General features: G+C 32.2%; 1 protein-coding gene across 3 annotated transcripts in view; it reads left to right on the top strand.

Annotated features, from left to right (window-relative positions):
- The window catches only part of LOC108361712 (diacylglycerol kinase theta), a 79417-nt gene extending 58005 nt beyond the window's left edge, over positions 1-21412 (top strand). For all 3 annotated transcript variants that reach the window (XM_017614417.1, XM_017614416.1, XM_017614415.1), the window contains 3 exons: positions 225-332; positions 14880-15287; positions 21099-21412. In XM_017614417.1, the coding sequence (XP_017469906.1) occupies positions 225-332; positions 14880-15110 (339 nt within the window). In that variant the 3' untranslated portion in view covers positions 15111-15287; positions 21099-21412. The remainder of the gene's footprint in view (positions 1-224; positions 333-14879; positions 15288-21098) is intronic.
- Positions 21413-26372: the final 4960 nt, after the last annotated feature.

The following is a 26372-nucleotide window of genomic DNA, read 5'->3' as shown; positions in this document are numbered from 1 at the left end:
AAATTGTTCGAAATTGTTGTTGCTTGAGATTGAAAATGAAAATGTGTGTGTGAGTTTGTGAGTAAATTTAAAAATTAAATTGTTTGGAAACGTCAAGAATTTTAAAAGTGACTCTCAGCGGTTCTACCTTACTATATTTTTATCATGGGTATTTCCATACGCCACATACGTCACAAACGTGACAGTCGTACGTATCTGTTTTATTTACAACTTTCTTTTTGCAGGGCGGTCATATAAAAATTCACTTATATTCAGATATGCCAGTTCAAGTCGATGGAGAACCTTGGGTACAGAGTCCTGGTGATGTAGTCGTTTTGAAATCCGCTTTAAAAGTGAGTACATTTAAAACGTTACACATATTTCACCAATTGGCTGATTTTTAGTTCATACAGAGAAGTGGGCAACTAAATAGCAACTCAACTTGATCTCGTGAATTTCCCGTAATTCGAAGCTATAAATATGTGCATGAATATAGTCAGTGCACGGACTGTACTACTTTATTGGTAGATCTACCAACTTTTTAGCTATTTTATTTGCTACCATTTTAACCATGAAAGGCTAAAAATCTACCAATACTTTCCGGAAAGAAAACGAAGAGATTTAAATAGACGTGATGTATACATACACCCCGCGAGAAGAGATAGCATATCAACATCTTTACCAGTTTTGACTATTTTCTTTTGATTTTTTTAAGTTTCCTTATTTTTATATACAAGTATGGCTCTTTGAAGAAATATAAAATCTAAATTTTATATATAAATCTAAATTTTAGACATCATACAAAAATTATAAAAATTCCACAAACTTTTCACCCAAATTCCATGCATTTTAATTTTACTTTCCAGCATAGTTTTTGGTATGCAGTTTTATAGCTCATCAAATTCTAGTATAATAAAGTGTTAGTTTTAAGTTGCTAAAAAATCGCGTTGATTTTTGATATTTTGACGTAGAATACGTCTTACGTTTCGATATGCTAAATCGTGGACATTCTTAATCGAAATCGTTCCCTGCTTATTACACTATGAGTATCAATCGATCTTTCAAAAAGCAAGTTTGGCTTAAGGCTTAGATAAAAGTAGAAAAATTGAAATGTATATCCTAGGGTAAGTAAAAAAAAATCAAGTATTTTTTTTTATCCGACACACGAAAACTAGTTCCTGGGTACCTCTAGAAAGTACTTACCAAATCTGAGCTCTTAATATTAACGGGATGATTATGCTCATCATAGTTTACCAGTCTCATATAAAAATGGTCATATCTTATCACCAAGAGATCGTTAAACCAGCTGCATCGTCCATATTTATAGGAAATTCTACAAAAGCGGTATCGTATACTCTTTTCATTAATATAACCATTTAAAGATATTCAAGGTCAAAGATTGAAGTATTTAAGGAAAATAATTTTTTTTTATGTTTCTTCTCTGTGCCTCCGTGATCACGTTTTTCTGCTATAATAAGCAATATAAATATATTTTAACTTAACATTTTATTAAAAATACCTTTACAAACCTCTTTTACTTGCTAGCGTACATTTTTGTTTACTTTTACATTTGGCATTTCTCCTCTCTTTCGCAAAAACAATCGATAAAACTAGGATGGACACCGAAAAGTTATCGGTTAAATCTGAGATTATTTTATAATTACAGATTAACAAGGGACGAATTTTATATGGCTAATCTCTTGTTATAATTACAGATTAGGGTGTTAAGCTCGAAAATGAGGATAATCTACTTATATGTGAACCTAGTATAAGTTTACAAGACGAAGGCGCTGGACTGATTTTTTTGCTTACGATATCACGCATTTACTTCCATACAAAGTCACCGTCACAAAAAAAAAGTATCAAAAATCAACGCGATTTTTTAGAAACTTAAAATTTGCACTTTGTTATATTAGAATTTTATGAGCTATAAAACTGCATACCAAAAATTATTCTGGAATTTAAAATTGAAATGCTTGGATTGGGATGAAAAGTTCATGGAATTTTTGTACAAAGTCTGAAATTTATTATATTGTTGTATTATTTATATAAACATATTGAGCCTTAAAACAGCAATAGAAAAGTAGTCAAAACTGGTAAAAATGTCGATGTGCCATCTTTTGTCGCGGGGTGTACATACATATTTGGTCATCGAATACACATAAAATAAAAATTAAAGGTTAGCTCTGACCATAACTAATTTTAAAGTGAAGTTGCATCTCAAGCAGATGTTTATGCCAATATTTTTCAATTGCAAACCGAATGGGTTGCAAACTTTAAGCATTTCAAATATAATTTAAATCAAAAATCTTATAGTGGAGTGTACCTGTTTAATCCCCTTATTAAATTAATACATGCATCCGTGATCAAAGCAAATTTGATTCGCAATTTCTTTTCTAGATGGCGGCATTCCGTAGCGAGTTCGCTTTTTCAATTTAAATTGTTATTGAAAAATCAGCTGTCATTTTACTTCATTTGATTCGAATCGAGTTTCTTTCAATCACTTATGCCGTGATTCGACACCACCTCATATGGATTCGCCCTGATATATCCTCTATGAGTAAAAACTAGGTGCAATCCCGTATTCCTCGGACTCGGACTAGTAAAGCTGTAAAAAAATAAAAATTCGCTCAGAGCGAGAGAATAACATTGAAAAGTACGAGAATAACACTGAAAAGTACGGGATCGCTTTCTAGTAAAAAATGGTAACTTCTGTCAACTTCAACATAACCTCCAAATTTTGGTTATAAATTTTTGTTTATTTTGTATGTTAAGTGTGTAAATAACCAAAAATACTTTCAAATTCATTAGAATCCACTTAAACAAGTAATAAAATACTTTTCAACATGAATTAGCAGAGTGCACTTTTCTTTTGTTTACAATTTGGTTGTCAAACACACTACAGCTGATCGTTTGACACATTTACCAGAATTTACCAGCAAAACATTCTCGGACTAAAACTGGTAACTTCTGACAGAGAGAGAACCGTATTTACTCTCTTTTTTGTCCTCCCAATAGGCAGAGAGCTGAGTACGGGATCGATTTCCGGTAAATTCTGACTGATTCTGACTATTTCTGACAAGTCCGGACTCGTACGGGATCGCAACTACTATCTTCCAAGGCGAATTCAATAAAGTGGTGTTGAGGCGACAGCTGAATTTTTCGCCGAGGAAATCATAACGTTAAAATGATGTGTTTGTTGTAATTCACACTGTCGTTGTACGTAGAATTTGTTATGGGGTCATTCCATTGAAAAGAGAAAAACGACATAAATTTAAATATTCCCTAATTAATCTCTTTTTCTGTAGTAACTTCTTCAAGCTTGTAAAGGGGCATGTTTTTGCCTTCCTGTTCTTGTCCAGTTCCCGCATTTTATAATACCATCGATTTAAGCAATCATCTGATTTTCAGGGCAACCATCTCCCCTGGCAAAGCTTCGAAGGGCAGATAATGTGCCTTCTTTGCCTTAAAAAAGTGCGACATTTTAAGAAACGAACATACAATTTTCTCACCCCTTTGCCTTTAATTTAGAATCGAATGCGAACAGAGAAAGGGGCAATCAAAAGGCGGCAGTTTTTGGTAGAAACGAAATCACCATTAGTGCAATTTTCTACTTAAAGACGGCTATTAAATACTCCTTGATTGTTTCTTTTTTAAAAAAATCTGAGTTTTCGCTGTTGCTTAGAAAATAAATGTCATTCATTAGAAAATAAAAACTAAATCTATAAAATATTATTTATTTCGTAATCAAGACTAAAAAAATAAGTCTTGTTTTCTAAGCAAGAAGTAAAACTCAAAAGAAGTTTTTTAAATAATATGTACACTACGGTTCCTGCATGTTAGAGAAGGTTGGATCTAATTGGTTGGCCACATCTCTATAATGTAAATGAAAACTTTTTTGTTAGATTAATAAGTTAATTTGTAACAGTTTCTTTTTTCTATTATGTTAAAACTAGTCGTTGCCATACGTTTCATTTGAAAAAGCTTGCATGCAACACTATTTATATTTGTACATACATTCATACATGTCGTTACCTTAGTATAGCAGCGCCCTATCTAACATTTTGGTTTTTTTACGAAGTAGTTACAAAACTTCTTCAATTGCGATTTTTTTCATTACAATGGTCTTTAATAAACACCGAAACTAACATTTTTGATGTGGTTGATTTTAAATCCGAGCTGAATTTCGAAAAAAATTAGCTAAGGCCTTTCTACATTAAGGTAACGATATGTATACACATACACTAGCGGTCAGTAAAATCGCACTACCTTAAATATTTGGTAAAAGATCGCAGAAGTAGTTTGCTTTCATAGAAAACTAAAGATTAAGAAGATTTATTTAAAATTTAATTGCTCTGATATAAAGTGCAAGAGAAAATTGGAAATGGGAAAATTAAAGCAAATTAATTTAATTTCCATTATTAGATTTGTAGGAATAAAGGTCTCAAAATGGCTTATTTTGGAACAAATCCCTTGTCACGTTTGGGTTGAAGACAAACCGGTCTCAGCGTTGTATCATCTTCAGTATCATTTTTCATTCAATGGCCATTGCAATAACGTGACAATGTTAATCAGCTTACATTTATTCGTTGATTCAATTTGGACGATTTTAAGGGCAAACCAAAGAAGTACTGTCGTTATCTTCCACATCAAAACTGTATGTTTCGCACAAGACTTTCCTTCCCTTCCCGATGGCCTCTACCACGTACATATGTTATTTGGAAAGAGAAAAATTTGAAAGCATTTTAGTACGTTCCCTTTTCCGACAAGGTGAAAAGACACTGAAGGTGGCTTCGCGAGGAGTTTTGACCAATAAAGTCGGAAACTCGTTCCTTTAGTGCATGATCCAAGCATTCGTAACTAAATATGTCTTTGTCCCAGAACCTTTTTCCACAAGAAGGCATATGCATTTTTTTTTCAGGCCACATACTATGTATGTACATTATTCGTTATCAATCAGTTTGATTAAAACTTTAGGATTTTTTAATATTTTTAACAGACTTCAGAAAAAGGAGGAGGTTATCAATTCGTCGGAATATTTTCTTTTTGCGTATGTTAAAAGTTACTTGTTTATTCCAAGCAAATGGAGCAGAGATAAATGGTGTTTAAATGGAGGCTCAACGTCTTGCATGAAAGTCTACTTGTGCAACCCTGCGCCGCATAGTGGAAGCACTATATACATACAAACGTCGACTCTGAATAGTAAAAAAAAAATATAACTAAAATTTTTTATTATAAGGGTTTCTTTGGTTGGTAGTATTTATAAAATGTGTTTTTATTAACATAATTCTTATATAGATAAGCCCGTCCCACCCATATAACTTCGTTTATAGGAAACTTTTAAATTGAAATGTTTCACAATGCGGCAGTCAATTTTAGGGAGCGTCTCATTACGCTGCATTACAAGATTCTACATCGCGAAATTATGCAAAATGTAAAAAAAATCTGCTCGGAAAAAATTCTGTATTTTTTAATTCTTCCTTTCCGAAATCCTGCTTTCGAAAGTTTTGCATTTTGAAATTCTTTCTCATAAAACTCCACTTTTCGCAATTTCGCCTTTCAAAGTTCTGTTTATCTGCCTAAATTTACTCGCATTTTTGGCTTACATCTACAATTAGGAAATACATTCTAAGTAACCTAAAAACCCGTTTCTCTCAACGAAAAGTATACAATTAGCAAAATATCAATTTTGAATATATGCAAACAATATTTTATTTTAGTAAATTTAAATATTTTTTGCAATGCTCTTCAAAAAAGCTGTAGGACTTAAATCATTTATTTTTTAATAGTTCTTTCAAGCTGTTTATTTTTTAATAACTTATTTGTTCTTTCTTATTCTTTCTCCATTTTTCTTTTTGAAAATTTGGATTTTTGGAAAAATAAGTTCTTTCTGTAAATTCAATGCTAGATTATAGAACTGGGGATTACTTTCTCCAAAAACTACTTTTTGTCGGTCATGTAGTGTCCGACCGATTCACAATTTTTGGCCGGTACCTATGCCGAATTCTTAAACTCAAAAAACTGCATGAATACGAATAAATTCATTCAAGATCGAATGCTTTTAATAAATTTTAATAACAACAAAAGAAAAACATTAAATAACATTACAAAAGCAATAATCTTCCAAGAATGTATTCACTTATTTGTGTACATACTTATCGCTCAAACATATCATTTCAATACTTTCTTCCATAGTATTTTTAACCGACTTCCCAAAAATGAGGAGGTTATCAGTTCGTCGGAATATAATTTTTTTTTTTTTTATGTATGTTCCCGCATAACTTTGGACCACGTCAACCGATTTCGGTCTCAGAGGTGCTCCCATACTAATCTGGTTTAGATCCGATCATTGGATCATGAAATATATAGAGATATATATATTTTTTTTAAGTCGGTTTTTTTTGCTAAAAATTACTTGTTCTTATTTCAATACAATTTGTTAATAAACAGTAACCGCAGCTTTAAAATAATGATGAAAGTATTGTTGTTACGTAAATAATTTAGCAATCCAGTGAAAAGAACCCGAAAGATTTTGGAATTCAGCGATTAATTCAAGGATAATTGTAACAATACATACAGTGGCAAAAATATAAATACGGAAGAGACGCTTTAGCATTCTTTGGCTCTTTACCTTTCGTTTATTTAATGTTCATTACTTTTTTATGAAAGTGTAGCTTGTTATCTAACAAAAACCATGTAAGTAAAAATTTCAAACTTTGTACAAAATTTAGCGAAATTCGCCACCGTACATCATAAAACAAACGAAACATGACAACACATTTGAGTAGTCCACTTCCAAAGTGTACTATGCAAAATTTTTTCGATTTTTAGTTTTTGGTGTGTAACGTACCAGTATTTAAAATAGTTTCATGCCCACTAACAACACAGTGCAAAATCTTTCTATGTTCTGAAAAAATAGCATCAAGTGTTAACTACTCTTGCAATAGTTGCTATCATACTTATTTATAAACTTTCAAAATATCATGTTATGTCATGTTTTAATGTTATTAGGCTCTTATTTATTCAAATTTTCAGGCGATACAAAAAAGATTAAATTTAAAAGTTACTTGTTGTCGTAGTCGTTTTTTTTCATTTATGGGTTACTATCATAAAATCACATAACGCTGTTTGTAAGTGGACTGCTCATTTATGACAGGAGGACTCAGATGCATTAACATTTTAAGATTATAAACTAAATAACATGGCATGAAGTGCGAAAAAAGTAAAAAGAATGGCTAAGAATCGGCCAAAAACGGCCGATGCCGATGGCGATGGCGATGCCGATTCTTTTGGCCGATACTAGCTGATGCCGATGCCGAGATTAATCGGTCAGACTCTACGGCCATGCTACCCCTGCAGGGAAACCGCGGACTAGTGAATCAAATTTGTCTTTATCGCCAAAAAGGAACTAGTCCGATATGAACTAAATCCCCACCAGTCCAAAATCGGAGAAAAGTGGTACTTTTAAAAAACTGATTTATTTCAGTTTTTTTACTAGAAATCGATATCTAAAGTGACGAATTTAGAAATGGTTCGGAACTATAGAAAAAGGGATGCAGAACGAACTAGATCTTATTTGTCGAATTTAGAACTAATTCGGAACTATCGAATAAGGAATGCAGCGGGGGGCTTGTTTACTTTACATAGATATGTGTTCGGCGGCTTTTTCGTTCCAATACGCTTCTATTCTGCGCTTCGCAGATGCTTTTTCATAGCCTGGTAATACAAAACTAAAATTTGTGTTAACATTTCAACATCTTGGGACCGTCTGAAATCTAAGAAGCGAGCACCTCTGCAAACTCAGCTACAGCTAAAGGTATGTAAACGTACATTTCTTACAATCATTCAAACAAATTTAATTTCAAATTGAAAACACATTTCCAAAATAACTTAAAATCGCACACACGGAAGAACCAAAAAGATTGAAAAATCATGATACTTTTTTCTTTCGTCTGTCGATTTCAGAACTGGTTCGGAACTATAGAATTTAGGACTAGTTCGGAACTATCGAAAAAGGGATGCAGCGGGGGGCAATTGACACTTCCTAGGACATCGCCATGTTAAATTCGCCAGTTGCTTGCATGCAAAAGAGATTTATCGCGAACCAGTACGGGGTCTAAATGTACTAGAAGCGCCCCAGTTCAGAACTAGAGATTTTCCCCACAGGGACCCTTCGCCACAATTTTGCGTTCTAGAAATGGTTTCTGTTTCCGTTGCATTGCTGTCATGTACTGACCAAAACTCGGGAGAATATTTCGAGTTGTAATTATTTCCAGTAATATAATTTATGTCGAACTAATTCAAAATACTGAATTACAAAATTCTGTATTAAAATATAATATCAACAATATTAAATAGGACGCGTAACTACTTAAAAAAAACGCGCATTTTTAAAAGTAATGGTATGTCCTATTTGACATTGTTTACATTATGTTCATGGTAAAATTATAAACAGCTGATGTAATAAGACCGCTTTCTCTCTTTATTATCTTAATTTTCTTGACATTCGGCCGCCTTATAGGAATTTTTCAAGGCAAATTTTTAAATAAGATTGTCAAGTCTTTCTTCTCGCTCTTATTTCTAATTCAGTATTTTGAAAAGTTGAATTGCCAAAAGCAGAATAAGCAGACTTTTGAAAACCAGAATTATGTTAAGCACAATTTCGTGTTCCGAATTTTGTAGTAACAGAATTTCGATACTAACCCTCAATAGGGGAAATTTCCCCTCCCAAATCCGAGTCGGTCGAGAAATCCGAGTTTGGCTGAGAATTTCAATTACACTCTTGGTATTGTGATTCTACTTCCGGAACAATTTCGTGCTAATTGAAATTTCTTTCTGATATGAAATTGGCCATTTCTTATAGATTTTGTCGCTGAACTCATATCTGAAAAGTATGCACAGCATTTTAAAATACATCTCTTGTCCTTTCACGAGCCGCACAGGGTACTTTTTGAACACTGCACGCGAATTAATCGTAGCGCTTTCGGCAGAAGCAGCATTTTGATACGAAACAAAATGGTTTTGAAAGCTAAAGTAAATCCCTCGAAAAATCGAAAAAACATGCAAAATACACGGGATTTATTCCAAAACAAAAAATTTATGTATTTTTTATTATACTAGTATTATAGATTTTGAGACGAGCGACACGATTCCACTGTTTAAAATTCGAAGAAAAATTGGAACACCTTAATTTAAAAAATGCATTATGTATCGCATTTTTTTTCTATTTGCATGCAGCTGTGTATCCTTCACTCAATTTTATATCCCTCGAACAATAAGTGCAATTCAAGACCTTTAATTTGAGCCTCTAGGCTCTCTGAGAGCCAAGTTATAACAATTTTAAACCAAATTTCAAAACTGCTGTACTAGTTTTTACTCCGAAATAAGAAAAAAAATTGCGTAAAATGTCGAATGAAATTTCGAAGTTTAACTTTAGAATCATAATAATTTAGCTCTCAAAGGGCCTAGAGACTTCTATCTTGGCTTAAATTAAAGGTCGTAAATAGCACTAAAACTGACTTGTTTTTCGAGGGATAAAAATTTTGTGAAGGATGCACAGCTGTATGCAAATAAAAAAAAAATCAATATGTAATTCATTTTTCAAATTGAGGGGTTGAAACTTTTTTCGGGTTTTTCGGGTTTCTCATCTCAAAATCTATAATACTAGTATGTACAATAAAAAATCCAAAAAATGTTTATTTTTTTAATATATCCGTTGGATTTTGCATGTTTTTTTTCAAAGAACACTATTATTCACCAATTTGTTTAAGGTCAAGAAGTGATTGTGGCTCAATGCCAATATTTTTCCTTGAAAGTCAATTAAATTAGCTTTCAAATGCATTTTGCTCCATACCAAAATATTGCTTCTGTCGAAATCGCTACGATTAATTCATTTATAAACAAATATAATAAAATAAAATAAAATGTCTATCATACTTGGGCGTACAAAATTTTTGATTCTTATTTATATATCTGTCTAGAATTTAATAAAAAATTAATTAACATTAGACAAACGAAAGAAAATTAGTCAAAACTGGTCACAATATATATGGGCAAATCTAAAAAAACAGGTACACTTAAAAAAAAAGTTAATTTTTTTAATTTGAGAGCACACCTATGTTGCCTATGGGATTTTACCAGATCTGCGCACTTTAAGATTACGATTACATTTTTATTACTTAGGATTGCGATTACTGTAATTTCCAGCATAACGATTACTGTAACTGTAATTATAACATGCTTGATTAGAGATTGGCGCTTACACATATGTTAGTGTTTGGCGATTGTATTTTTATATGAGAAGATGTTTTTCTTGGCGGAAATACACTCGAAGGTTTGGCATTGTCTTCCGAGGGGAGACCGCTGTTAAGAAAAAGCCGTTTTTCTATATTTTTTGCGATTTCGCTTTGACTTTGATTTGAGGGCTTGAACCCAGGCACTGCGGAGTGGAAGCGCACACTGCTAACCACTACATCACAGCGGCCGCCAAGCTTGACATGCTTGATTGCGAATACATACTTTAATTCTAGTCCTTAAAATTTAACGACTACGACTTCTGTAGTCGTAATCGTACTTTTGATGATTACGATTGTAGTAATCGTAATCTTAAATATTTAAGATTGCAATTACCGTAATTGTAGTTATGAAAGTAATCGCAATTATGCAATTCATGATTACGATTGCAGTAATCGAGAAATAGGTTTTGCTTAGAGCAAAGAAACCCAAAAGAATTTAAATCCAAGGTGGCGGAATGGTGCCAAATGAAATTTAGGGGCAAGACTGTGGATCCATGATCTACGTGGCAAATAGAAGTAAACTGCATCAAAAAATTGCTGTTACACATTTTTTTTAAAGAAAAAGTCTAACTTTACTGGGCTATTATCTTGAAAAGTTGGTTTATTCTGAAAGCTCATCTTTTGCTGAGGTATCAAATTATTCGGAATTGTTTGTAGATACATACAATACATATTTAAAATGTTTTAAAATAAAATGTTTCAAAAACTATACGCGATAATAGCTCAACCAGCCATTACCGACGGACGTCACCGTCATGCGGTGGTAAGTTTTCGTTAACACGAGAATCCCATACGGTTTTACGTCGATGGCTGGTTGAGCTATAAGCCGAAAATTGTGAAAAGTAGAGTTACACACTTTTCATTTTATGTATTACGTACTGTTCGCCCTTGGTCCGCAAAAGCTTTTAGTTTTTGGTGGTCCCTACGAAAAACTATGTTAAACTTGACTATAAATCTGCCAACATAAGAACTATCTTTAAACTCGTCTTATACGAATATCAAGATAAAAGTTATGCGCAATAATTATTATTACCATTACTGCAAATGCTGAGGTTTTCTTCCCATTTTTATTTTTATTTGGTCTTAAAATTTTTTTATAAAAGTTATTAAAATTTTTTAAATATTACTGACATCTCAATAGCTTTAAAATCGCGTTTTGGGCTAATATTGTTGTAAGTTCTATTGGCAATTATTTACAGATGATGAGGTTTTCTTCCCATTTTTATTTTTATTTGGTCTTAAAATTTTTTTATAAAAGTTATTAAAATTTTTTTTAAATATTACTGACATCTCAATGGCTTTAAAATCACGTTTTGGGCTAATATTGTTGTAAGTTCTATTGGAAATTATTTACAGAAAAAAATTTGCCGGGTTGCATCGAGACGAAAGTTATTCACGCTTTTCTCTTGAAATTTCACTAGCACTACATAGTGATAGTGTAATAGAATTTTCATCTAAAGTGATAAAGGGATAAATTGCTGAAATTTATGAGTTTATCCGCATTCTTTCATGAACGCACCTTGGTAAATAATTGCATACAATTTTCTGTTATTTAACTTATATGATGGCTAGTTACGTTTCAATCTTACCTCGTCCATTGTGTTCTTTTGGTTTTATGTGTTCGTAACAAAAGCGACCACCTGGCAACCTGTAAGGGTTGAATTTGGCTAAAATTTATACATTTATCCATTTAAGTCGTTTGATAATGTGATAAACTTTGGTTAAATAGATTTCGTTACAAAGTTTGACAGTTAATTTAACAAAATGATAAATTTATCATTTTATCAAGTTTATCACTTTTAATGAAAAAATATTTTTTATTTTTCGAATTTTGTATAAAGTAAAACGTAGTGGATATTCGCCCGGAACTTACAGTGGAATCATTTTTTTTATTGGTCCGGAAAGTCCGGATTACTATTGCTCAGTTATTCGCCCGGGAAAATAATTTGATTTGATTGTTTTGTTTGGATCGTTCATTTAATAAACGTCTAAGTACATATGTTTTGGTTTAACGTAATGCATTTAAAATATATATGTATTTTTGTAGAGATGGGCGTATGTAGATACATATTGAGTTCGTACGAGTTAGAAGTTTCCCATGCAAATACATTTTTTTTACGCGGTGTGGTATAGAAATTGAACCGCATAGGCTGATTTGCTTGAAAATTTATCTATTTTTATGTGAAAAATGTTTGGTCCCAGTTAACCGCGTAAGAAGAGGATCAGGTGTAAATAATTGCAAACCAAGTTTTTCAGAAAACAACCCAGTGTCGTGTACGTGCAAATGTAGATATGCATGTACATATATCTATGTTAAGAAAAGTTCATAAATACATGCACATACATACATATGTTTGCATTATTTATAAATGTTCAATGTTAAAAACCAAAAGTTAATGACATATACACATATATACATACATTAAAATATGTACATATGGATACATATAAATAAACACAAGTGTCAATAAATGAGTTTATTTTAATATACATTCCTATCTGTATATGTATGTACATATGTGTATAACATATACATTAGATGCCTTATTTTCTAAATACATTTTGCTAAAGTATTTCAGATCCTCCCTCCGGTAGCAGAATGTGAAAATAGGGCGCTAAGAACTTAACAAAATGCAAAAAAATACTCACTATTTCAAAAACTGGATGAGCTACTCTGTAGGCTTAGGTTCTTATATCAAAAAACATTCATCTGCACAAGCGAGAAAAAAAGAGATATCCAACCTCATGAAGAATAAGCCGATAATAAAGCGAATGGCGTACTCAGTTTTTTAATACAACCGGAAAGCTAACCACGCGCCGTAAAATGACTATATTGCATTATTTTTTACGATTTTTTCAAATTTATTTGTTTTCTCAAATCTATTTGATTGTCCAGATAGTGTAAATTTTCCAATATTAAAATACTTAAGATTGTAGCTAATTTATTGTAGTTATTAAAACAGCTAACAGATTTTGAATTGATTTATATTTGAACTAGTAAATTAGGTTTAAGTAAAGCCAGTTTGAGTACAATCAGGTCTGACATATTTTAAAATTTGTAGAAGTTTTTAACAATATATATGTAGGTAGGGAAATAGTTTCATGTGCGCAGTTACTATTTGAAAGAAATAAATAATTTCCGAAGATGCTAACCTCTAGCAGTAATGTCGAAGGGTAGGAGAAATGTTGGTTTAAATTTATATTCTCTATGTTCCGTTCGTTTGTCAAATCTGTCTTTTTAATGTTAACGTATTCAGAGTACAAATTGGTCATGTCATGTTTCACTACTGTCTTCTACCTATCTTTAACTTAGTGGCGACGCACTTTTCTCTATATGTATTAAATTAATGAAACTTACGAGTTAGGAAGTAACTACTAATTTTAGTCGTTTTCTCCATAAAACCCATGCATGGAATTAATGCGGTTTCCCCCGATGTATTGCTTTAAATATAGACTCCATTTTACCAACGGAAAATATCTTATCGGAAAATTGGGCGTGGCACCACCTATACATGCGGCATTTTTGACACCGCATATCTCTGAAAGTATTTGTGGTGGAGTACTGAAATTCGGTACGGATGTAGTATATAAAATCAGTTCCATGCTCATGTAGAAAACTGAAGGTTACTGCAAAAATGGACGTGGCATCTATTCTGTCTATACTTATTACTAATATTATAAATGTGAAAGTTTGTATGTTTGTTACCCAATCACGCAAAAGGGCTGAACGGATTGGAATATTTGGCTCCAGATAGTTGTACTAGCGACTGACCTATTCAAAAAAAATTGTATTTATGGTCCGATTTTCCTAAAATTGCACCTAGGTCGTTTGGAATAATTTATTTTTTAATTAGAAACCATTTGGTGCTGCACTTCTTAACCGATTGAATGATTGTTTTACATTTCGAAAGGTGTTTTAAGGCGCCGCGAAGTAAGTGGGTATTGTCTAGTGTAATACAGTAATTTAATTATCAGTCGTAAATATAGACTTTACCTAAATTTAATTTACTAGTTAAAATATAAATCGATTCAAAATCTGCTCGTTTCCTTAAAAACAACATTAAATTAGCTACAATTTTAAGTATTTTAATTTTGGAAAAACTACTACTATCGGGAAAATCCTAACGAATAAATTTAACAATGCGTGGAAAATAGTACCATGTAGTCAGTTTATGCCGCGTGGGTAACTTTCTGGTTAGTTGCATTTAAAATCTGAGTACGCCATTCGCTTTATTATCGGCTTATTCTTCATGAGGTTGGTTATCTCTTTTTTCTCGCTTGTGCAAGATGAATGTTTTTTCATATAAGAACCTAAGCCTACAGCAAAACAGTCTTATAAATCACGGATTCCGGCGTAGCTCATCCAGTTTTTGAAATAGTGAGTATTTTTTTTTTTTTTCATTTTGTTAAGTTCTTAGCATCCTATTTTCATATCCTGCTGCCGTAGTGTTTCAGCTTTAACAAACTAAGGCATCTAATACATGTAAATTCATAAATATGTACATTATGTAAAAAGTAAAAAGGAAAAAGTTTGATAATGTAAGAGTTTGTTAGTTTTATTTAGTCGTTCTGCTCACATTACTTCTCTAAACATTTTCAATGCAGGCAACAATGCTGAAAAAAAGTCGGGGCAAGCGACGCCTCACTGAGCCACATATTTCCCCAGCAGTGTTAGCCAGTAGTTTATCAGCATCGGCAACAGCATCGGCTGCAGCGGCACAGGGTGCTAACCAAATAAGTATCAGCGGAGGCGGCGGTGTCGGATCGGGACTAGGTCAAGCGGCTTCGGCACCAGAAAATGGCGATCCCGACCGCGAGGCAGCGATTGGCACATAGAGATCGCGTCCGTCCGGTCCAAGTTTTTTGTTTTGTTGCTTCCTATGATTGTTGAAAACTACAAAATCACACTTTTGAAAGACATAAAAGAGATGCACCTTTAGCAGGACAAAGTGAAACAATTAAGCCAACATACAATATTTGGAACACACAAACAAATAAAATATGGCAATTAAGGTACATAACGGTCACAATTCAAGTCCATGCAAAAAAGATATAAATCATTGAGTACGATACATTATTTGAATGGGATTATTAGAATATTCAAGAAAATACAAATTTAATTCAGAAAGTAATAGTTAATTAACGATTTCAATAAACTTATATAATTGAAAACATAGAAATTGCGCAGAAAGATTTATAAATTTTTTTTAAATATTTTTGCTGTTAATTACTCATAAAAACAAAGATTCGTTGCTAAGAGTGCCAGCTTTGAGTTGAAAGTACTTTTTTTAAGTTACTTCTGTTTACTATATTGGTTTGGGGGGGTTTGGTTTCTCGTTCTTAATAGCATAGATATATCCACTACTACACTCTAAGCTGTTAGGCGAACAGAACATTTCAAAAAAGTACTTTCAGTTCCAAGCTGACATTGTAAACACTCTTTAAGAATCCAATGGTGTAAAGTTTGGCTGAATATTACTTAAAATAGTTTTTAAAAACTTATGCCTATTAGATTATATTGTGTAGATAAAAATTTAATGATACAGCCCGTACCACGCCTCTTCTGTTTAGAACAACATTAGCCAGATAACATTTGTTTATATTTTCATTTAAAACTGAGCTAAATTTTAGTTTTATTCAAATGATGAAAATGAGTCAACATTTATTGCGTTTTCTTGATCGTATAACGTACATATGTACATTACACTGAGAAAAGAGTTTAGTTACGTAAACTAAATATGTTTTTCTCAACACATGATTTGGTTATATTTACATAATTTGTTTATAGTTACCAAATCATGTCTTGAGAGGAATATATTTGCCTGACTTTTTTCTGAGTGTAGGATGGTTCTTAAAAAATCAAATGAACGGTTTTTTCAGTCTCACCCCCTCAATCGGTAATACCACATATAAATTTTGATCCCGATTGGAGACGATTAAGGCCTGTCGCACAGGGGCCAAAGTTCAGATTCCTCTATGGAGACGCAGAAAACTAAAATTAATTTTCTTCTTATCTAATACCCAAAATCGATACTACCATAGTCGAAGATATAATACATAAATTTTGGTCCCGATTGGGGTCGGTTAAGACGTGTCGCAAAGGGGTCAAAGGCCAGATGCCTCTATGGACTTAAGAAATTAAATAGTTTTTTTTTTTTTTATTTAATACCCAAAATCGATACTACTAAAGTCGAAGACNGCCAAAGTTCAGATTCCTCTATGGAGACGCAGAAAACTAAAATTAATTTTCTTCTTATCTAATACCCAAAATCGATACTACCATAGTCGAAGATATAATACATAAATTTTTGTCCCGATTGGGGTCGGTTAAGACGTGTCGCAAAGGGGTCAAAGGCCAGATGCCTCTATGGACTTAAGAAATTAAATAGNTGTTGTCTTACTCTTTCCTCACGAAATAATAGAAGGGGCATATATTTCTTTTGCAAACATGGGTTGTATTGTGCTCTTTTTTCACAAAAAACTTTAGAAAACCGTAGTAGAAAGCGTAGTAAATTTCTTAAGAACTGCGTACTGCCTTAAGGAAATTTGACTCAAGAAAATTTCTTAGCCATTTATTGTACGTCATTTTATATGGAGTTTTTGCTTTTCTTGAGAGCTGCATACAGGCCTTTAGAAAACAATAGTAGAAAGCGTGGCAAATTTCTTATGAACCTCGTACTGATTTAAAGAAATTTGACATAGGAAAATTTATTCGCCATTTCTTCAGCGTTATGTAGCGTTTATATGGAGTTCTTGCTTTTCTTGAGCGCTCTATACTAAGCTTAAGTTTTCATTGCGAATGAAAAAATGAATGAATTAAAACTTTTACATGGAAAATGTNTCGGTTAAGACGTCTTCATAGGGTAATCTGAAATTTGACCCCTGTGCGACCACGCCTTATTCTTCCAGCAGAAAATTCTCAAGAGCAAAATTCGAATGATATTGTATCTGTTCTCTTTCAAAGAGAGAAATGTTAGCAAAAGTACACGAACGCAAAACTAGCAAGTTTTCAGTACAGCTGCTCGGAAATTTGTTTACATACATACAAAAGCATAAAACAGAAAACATGAAAAGAATATCAATTAAAAGTTTTCCGAAAGCAATTTGCTAAGCAAACATGAGTAAATGAGTACTTGCTTTCTTCCGATATATTTGCAGTTCTAATAAGTTATTTGAAACTTAAAAATCTTAATAACAAATCTAAAATAAATTTCCATATTTTCATATATTGAAAACAGATGACTTTGATCAGCTGTTTTTCTTGCTGGCGAATGGCTGCTAGCAAAAATTTTTCCAGCAGAAACAGCAGAATGAAATGTCAATTTGATCTCTCAATTTACCCTACTTTGCTGGACTTTTATGTACGCGAACAGGAAAATCTGATAGTTTTTGATAGTTACGAAAAACTATGAATATGCGAATAAACCATTTTTTTCTTTCGATGCTCTTAAAGATATTTGGTAACTTTGGTTTGCAGGATTGCTTTCTATGGGAGCTTCTACATATCAGCGATATATTAATTTTAAGTCCATTTATAGAAACGTAATTGTATGATGAAACCTGCAAAAACATAAATTTGAAATTAATTGCACTGTAGGGACGCTAAAATGACCCGAAAAACGCCGAGACACGTAAGCTTAATTTTGGGTAGTAGATTTCGCACCTATGCAGNTTAGAGTACGCTTACGCTCTGAGAAACCACGCGTGTTAAATGGAAATGAATGTTCATTTATACTGGCATGTATACACAGCAGCAAGCTCATGCCACCAACAGCGATGTCGTATGCATAAAATTTCTACTGGGTATGTACACAGATGCTTTCTATCTGCCAANCAAGCTCATGCCACCAACAGCGATGTCGTATGCATAAAATTTCTACTGGATATGTACACAGATGCTTTCTATCTGCCAGGCACTTAAGTCATGCATGACATTGATATCAAAGGACGCCATTTGGTTTAAATTGTTTTTTTTTTTAACGTTTGAAGATACTACATACGTACATCCGGCAAAACGTAAATGCAGGAGTGAACTCGAAATACATATGTACATGTGTATATATGTATATATGTAGTATGTATAACTCCGTAATTTTTAACAAAAGTCTTCGGCATTAGTTTAAATTAGTACTTTATTTAAATGATTTTGTTCCTCTCCGACAAAAGATTGTTAAAAAAAAATATTTCTTTGCAAAAAGAACATAAAACATACAACTTATTGGTTTTGTGTGAAAGTAGGCGTGGCACTCAAAATAAAATATTTTTTATACATACATACATATGTATGTACTTATGTACATGTCGGAATTTTTATTAAATATTACCCGAAAAAATGATCTGACATTTACTTTTTTTAAATAATTTCTTTCAAATGTTGGCCGCGACTATGTACGTGTAGGTGGTCCATTCGGAAGGTCCAATTTCCATGCCAATTTCAATGAAGTCTTTCACAAAAATGAGTTGTAGATGTGTATAAGAGTCCCCCACTGTCATCGATAATATTATTGCTAAACTTTTATAATATGCATGTATGGATGTGCATATGTACACATAACGCATCAGGGATGATAGATAAGTAGTTCAGTCAGCGTTTCAAAATATCGTTACCTTCTCACGTCGGTCCATTTTTTGAAATTGTTCCGGAGAGACGAAAAATCTATGTAATTTCGCATTATCTGTGTTGAAAAAAGTGTGGGTAGCGATATGTGAAGCACATGTTATGAAAATTGCAGGTAGGGGGTATTGAATGTAAGTCCTCGATATGTACTTAGATAGGCCGCATAGGTATTTTTTCCAAATGTGAGATAATTTGATTGATTTCTCGATTACAGTTTTTTTCTATGCCTTTCATGTACGTATAGATATGTATGTATTTGTTCAATCTTTTGAATTCTCACAGCTCTTAATTACATAGATGTCAAGCTTGGTTTCAACTAGTGATGAGCGATTTGATGATTGTTGTTTGAATCGGAATTTTAGAGAAATACATACTAGGGAAAATTAAGCTCTAAGCTTCAAAAATTATCGTAAATGTTTCCTCGATCTTTTTATTCCAATATTGGTAAAAATATGAATTTTTTGAAACAAATAAACGTAAAACGCTATTGTTAAAGGATAGCCAAAGTTTTTCGTTAACTTTGAATATTAACACTAATTTGAATAACCTGGCTATTTTTTGCACAAAATGAGGTCTCAATCATTGAATGTAATAAAGTATTAAAGAAGATATCGTGCGGTAACACAAAAATTCCTTTGAAAAATAAGTATAATATACTTAGATAGAAGAATGTTCATTCTACAACAAGTTATTCAAAAACTCAAAAAAAAAACATCAAAATCCGCAATACATAGAAGGAAAACACCACATAAACTAAGAATGTAGGAAATTCATCATTGACAAGAAACTCACAACCATAATATATAAACGCAAAAATGTCGTCAATCCCTGTTACCGTTGACTAAATAGTAGTAGCTTTTGCTATAAGTGACTTGTTATTTACAGTGAAAAATCGCCCAAGAGTGAAGTATCGCTCATAAATAATCTCAACTGTAGCGAAACATCTTTCTACACCAGTAATTTTTTTACCAGTTTCTACACTCGTAAATACTTTTCACGGCAGAAAACAAAATTTCCAAACTTTTGTTATAAAATCAAAAACATTAACCGCTTTCTAGAGCAGTTTTCCTAACAGTTTTATGGCAACAGGAAGCTGGCCGTCAATGATGAATATGTAAAATGTGTTGCTGTGCGTAAGCAAGCTTTTAAACACTGATCTCGAATTTCAATGAAATTAATCAGTTCCTTTTGAAAATTAAAAAAAAAAACACTAGGGTAGCTGAGTTTTTACAATATTTCTTTCAAATTTCACCATTCACGCATTTATGTATAAATTTCTAGCCGCGACGTATTTTTCTCTTTCTTTAAGTATAAGGAGAACCAAATGGCTGAGCGAATTTCGTCGAAAATAATAAAAATATAAAAATACATAAGCGAAAATAGGAATCCCCAAATTTGCCCATTCTGCTATGCAATTCCTAATAAATATCTGCTAGATTTTCTTTCACAGACGACTGATTTTGTGGCTAGTGGCAAAATTTTTGAAATGTTCATTCCGTTTATACTTTTATACAAATAAATTTATGTATGTATGTACATATGTAAATAAGTATATATATTATGATCCACACATCTTACACTTGACATATCCCGCACGTGCCAAACCAAAGCATTGAAAAATATTTGCTTATTCAACATAGCTTTTTTCATTTGCTCAATTAATTAATTCTTATCCTTCAATATTGATATAAGGTTTTTTTTTCTTGTTTACTTTAAATTGCAATCTTAAGACTCTTGGCTAATGTTCGTTTACAATCGTATTAGCCTTTGCTATATTTTTATTGTTGTGACTTTTTTTTTTGCTGTATACTTCTTAACTAATAAACGTCCGTTTAGCTCCAAACTGAAAATTATGTACGAACCATCTTAATCAAATATTACTTTCTTTATTTTTCTTTATTATGTCTCACGATTCGTTTGGAAATAATATTCAACACATTTGACACAATTAAAAAATTGTTAAATGTAAAATAAAAACCACCAAACACATAACTGTATCCAACCTCTTGTCTGAAAAACATTGTTAAAATACATAAATAAATATGTATGATGGAAAAAATTTACCGGACGGAATCTACTTGATATAATAATAATAATGATAATAATTAATCTGTTGGAAAATCAAAAATTAAAACCGTAATTTCAAAAATTCAACTACAACGTGCATCAACTTTATTGATAACCGGAAATCCATTTGTGCCAAACAGGCCACAATGTTGAAAAAGAACAAGAGCAAAATGAAGCGTCGTAACACAGAGCCAACAATGGCACTCATCGGTACAGCAACGCCACAATTCTCGCTGGCACCAACAACTGTGTTGGCAGCTGCCAGTGACACAAGCTTAGGCGATACAAACACCGAAGATGCTCCAAATAATACCGACTTCTGAATATGGTACAGTGAGCGTTTGATTTAACGTGCTAATTAATTTACTGAATTTTTAAAAGGCATGCAATTGAAAATCTATTTTTAGGTTTCGTGTAATTCAAAGTCAACGATTTTATTTATTTTTTTTTTTTTCTAATAATCAAACATTCCAAATGTTAACAACCTAACAACCTATGTACATGTTTTAACAAAGCGTCCAGGTATTTTTCAAGTATATATATATATGTATATTAATTAAAAATATTGAATTTTTGAACCGCTGTTTACCCCGAGACGCTATTTGACTCATATAAATGCATACATACATACATATGTATACTTTCACATACATAAATATGTATGGATGAATTAATTTTTATATAAATAAAAAGTCAAATGTATGTACATATTTACTGAGTTAAAATTCCATAAGCCGCCCAATCAATCCTATGTGAATGCTGTGGAGAACTTCTTCTTCAAAAATGCAATCCAACGTTTTCAAAATACTTAGTATAAAGGTATTGTAAAATTGTTTTTTTTTGTTTTTTTACAATAAAAGACCGTTTCAAAGGCACTGGTTTTATTTGAAGTATTTGTGTGATTAGTACGTTAAATGCAAGTCGCTCTCTGTATTCTATTCATTTATTACTTATTATTCACTGATATTACAAATAAGAGAAAAATAATAATAACCGGTTCTGAATTCATGAGTATATAGAAACGTACATATGTACATATGTAGCACCTAATAACTAATCAAAATATTAAAGACCTACAACAATTAGAGAAAACACTCCTAAAAAACACATGTATATGTCTACAAAGCAAAAACGTTGCCTAAATTTCTACAAGACAACTTGATTTGAATGGTTAACAGTAACAACCGATACCAAGAAATTAAGGAAATTTATTGTAAAAAAAGTTTCATGAAACCATTAAAGTTGAACTATGTACATATGTACATGCATCTACCAAGCGTTGAAATCCAATATGTAGGTATGTAAATAATAGGATGAGATCATACATATATATGTACTTAATTTGCTGGCTAAGTTTAGTTCCATTACTATCCAAATTACCTACATGGATTTTGTTTTAAATTATGTTCAACTGCCTATTTTTCTCCTAAACATAATTTGCAATAGGGTCAGTATTGCGATAAGGAAGTATTAGCAAATAGTAAATTCGAAAAATTCCAATACGACCTAACCTAACTCCGTAATTGCTCTTAAAATTAAAGTAAATTTCTGATTGCATCGTATTTAATTTATTCCAACCTACATAAAACCTTGTTAACTGTTTGATAAAGAAATCAACTACATAGTAGCTTCCAAGCTACTTTTGTTTGTTTTAAATTAAAATTTGTAAATTGTTTGATAAAGTCTAAATGCTACATAAAACTTCAAAAGAGTAATGTTTAGAGATATGTAAGACATCAAAACGGTAATAATTCGTTGTTGTGCGTTCTTACCNAAGAGTAATGTTTAGAGATATGTAAGACATCAAAACGGTAATAATTCGTTTGTTGTGCGTACTTACCTATGTAGTTATGCTACAAGTGAAAGTAATATAACAAAATTTAGAAAACTTACTTAAAGCATACAACAACAATGCCAACAAGTAAACTGTAAACAATTAATGCTTATAGTTATTGATTTTTTCAAGCTCATAACTTTAGCATTTACATATATATATATATATATATATATATATACACATTTATGAAAAATTGACAAAAATAAATAAATGCTAATTTTTTGCTAAAGATTGTTGCCTAGGCGTCACGGAACTTAGACATCAGTGCTTTAGCAATCCTATTTACAATCACATATACATTTATACATAATACACGTTTTATTCAAAACTTCATTATCAAATAACCAAATACATATGTATTTGTAAAAACAAATTGAATAAAGTACAGAGATAAATCGCCTTCACTTGCTGCGATTAGGGGCTCAGTGAATGTGGAATAATCGGCAGCGTAAAAAAGCGTCCGTGAACCATATTGGCCGTTACACACTGCAGACTCGAGTCGACTTAACAACGTGCCTTGCACTTATGTAACACCTGCACACACAATAAGGAACCCAGAAGTTTCGAATTATGTTTATTTAAATACATCTATACATAAAAAAAAAACATACTTAGTAATTAAGTTTTTATTTAATTGTAGGCGGTTGCAAGCTATGTTGCTAAGTTAAGCGTGCTAGGTCAAACTTTTGATTAACTGCATTCACAAAAAATCTGCAGCTGGTGGGCGATTTGAAACTGAAACTCAAGAATATAGAAATTAAGCTAAGGAATGAATGATTAAAAAAAGCCAATACTGTTAATGCCATATTTTTTTAGCTGAAAGTATGGACTTAATGAAAAACGCTCCTCTAATCATAAGAAATCTTAGAAAGCTATGTAAGTACAAAAAAGCTGAATAAATACTTACAAAATATGCAAATATTTAAAGAAATCCAAAACATAAATATCAATACAAATTGGACTACAGAAGTTATGTAATTAAATATTAGAAATCGATGTAGTGTTTAGCAATAAGTGGTGAACTAAATTATAAAAGAGAATGCTAAAACTTAAAAATAAATTGAAAACAAGCAAATTATGAAACCAATGAAAACATAAAGGCGATCAAAAATTTCTGCAAACATACTGTCAAACATAGTGAATAGGAAAGAGAGCGTAGTTCCTCTCTGGCGAAAAAATTAAGCACATGACATCCCGATCTCTCTCTCGGTATTTTATTAAAGTTAAGGTATAGAGAATGATGCGAGGGTTCATTCCTTTTTTCTAAACCACAGTATGTAGAGGCAAAAAAATTAAAATCCGAAGCAATGGTGAGTAGATGATTTTTATCTTAGTTAAGCGTAAAGGACATTTCCTCTATAACATAACGGTTTAGAAATGGAATTGGTTGCTTTGATTGGTTTTCGAACTCACCGAAATACATACAAAAGTATTTTGATGAGATTTACAAAAGAATACAAAAACATCATAGCAGATTCGCATCACTTTAGATTCAACCTGTCCATACATGCTCTTTAAGAAGTTGGCCTCAAAGATATTATAGTAAATTACATATACCTACAGATGGAGGGCATAAAAACAAAATCAACAATTTGCTTGCAGACGTAAATACTGAATGAAATGTACAAAACTATGCACCTAGCCGTCAACTCCACAAAGATGTAGAATAAAATAAAAAGTGTTTACGCTCATATTTAGTAGGTATGTACGCAAAAAAGCAGCGCTACGAACTCCAGACCCACAGCACCACAGGGGGTTTTAAAAACTTCTTGCGTCTATTTATTTATATTTATTGAGTGTACAATAGTTACTATTCCAGTAATTTAAACATACTGGAAACATGCACATATACATACATACATATAAATATCTACATACATACATACATTGACAGAACTTGTGTTCTTTAATTAAAAAAAATATGTATGTATGTACAATAAAATAGATATACATACATATACTATATTGTTGGTACATACAGCAATGACGGTAGATTTTAGGCGGAAGGAAATCGCCTCATTATTATTACCTGCTACATACCTACATTTGTATTTAATTTCATAAAATGCAATAGGACCAAACACCTGCCCTCATTATGTGGTAAACTAAACATTTTTGTTGTTGTTAGGCAACTAAATGAAACGTTCTCAACAGTTACTACATCATGTAATTCTACACAAAATTATTTGCAAATGCGAAACCAGTTGTCCAGCATCTTTTTTCTAAAAAAGCAAAATACTTTTGTATATATGTATGTATGTATGTATGTAAACACATAAGTATGTACATACGTACAAATATACATTAACACAAAATTAACTTTACTTTGAAGAAATCACAAACACCACGAAAAAACTACAAATGATCCTAAAAACTTATTGAATAAATGTAAGTGTGCAAATAGAAATCAACAAAAATGAGCAACTACAAAAATAAATGTAACTAATGACAGAAGTAAAGAAGATCAGATGGAGTTTATATTTACGAACAAGTGCATCCATGTAAGGTAAGTCACAACCTGTTGTATGTTGAATAATTTTCTTAACTTTAAGTGTCAAAAATCACATGATAGCATAATTGAGCTACTGTGCAAAATAATCGTAGATCAGACAGAATCAAGGCGCATTTATACCAGGTGGTGTTACTAGAACAGCCGATTTGATATTTTGGTCGCTACCCTGGTACAACAGAATGTCATCCAAGACGAAATGGCGTAGCTCTAGGATTTCAACAAAACGAAGTGACGAAAATTATCTCCTATTTTATGTTGTTTTGACATCCTTAAGTACCAAAAAGCAATATCCAAATACACAGGATTTTTACTTATATGCGCTTGCTACCACCTTATATAAATGTGCCTTGGACATTTAGCTTTGAGCTCAACTTAAGGTTAAGTTGAGAACTAAGGTATATCTCAAATCTCCAACGTTGTTTCTCAACAGTACCTCAAGTGGAGGTGAACGCTATGATTCACAACGAAAAGCGCATTTTTCTTTGTATGAAAAAAGGACTGTTTCTCAAGTTGACAAAAAGTTAGTTCTCAATTTGAATNAATTGAGCTACTGTGCAAAATAATCGTAGATCAGACAGAATCAAGGCGCATTTATACCAGGTGGTGTTACTAGAACAGCCGATTTGATATTTTGGTCGCTACCCTGGTACAACAGAATGTCATCCAAGACGAAATGGCGTAGCTCTAGGATTTCAACAAAACGAAGTGACGAAAATTATCTCCTATTTTATGTTGTTTTGACATCCTTAAGTACCAAAAAGCAATATCCAAATACACAGGATTTTTACTTATATGCGCTTGCTACCACCTTATATAAATGTGCCTTGGACATTTAGCTTTGAGCTCAACTTAAGGTTAAGTTGAGAACTAAGGTATATCTCAAATCTCCAACGTTGTTTCTCAACAGTACCTCAAGTGGAGGTGAATGCTATGATTCACAACGAAAAGCGCATTTTTCTTTGTATGAAAAAAGGACTGTTTCTCAAGTTGACAAAAAGTTAGTTCTCAATTTGAACTTCAATGTGATTCTCCAATTGGTCTCAAACATATCATTGAAATACTGAA

This window comes from Rhagoletis zephyria, unplaced genomic scaffold (assembly GCF_001687245.7).
Source record: "Rhagoletis zephyria isolate East Lansing unplaced genomic scaffold, Rhagoletis_zephyria_1.1 Rzeph_scaffold_00824, whole genome shotgun sequence".
Classification (NCBI taxonomy): Eukaryota; Metazoa; Arthropoda; class Insecta; order Diptera; family Tephritidae; genus Rhagoletis; species Rhagoletis zephyria.
The sequence above is the reverse complement of the archived record's forward strand: the minus strand, read 5'-3'. Positions and strand labels throughout refer to the sequence as shown.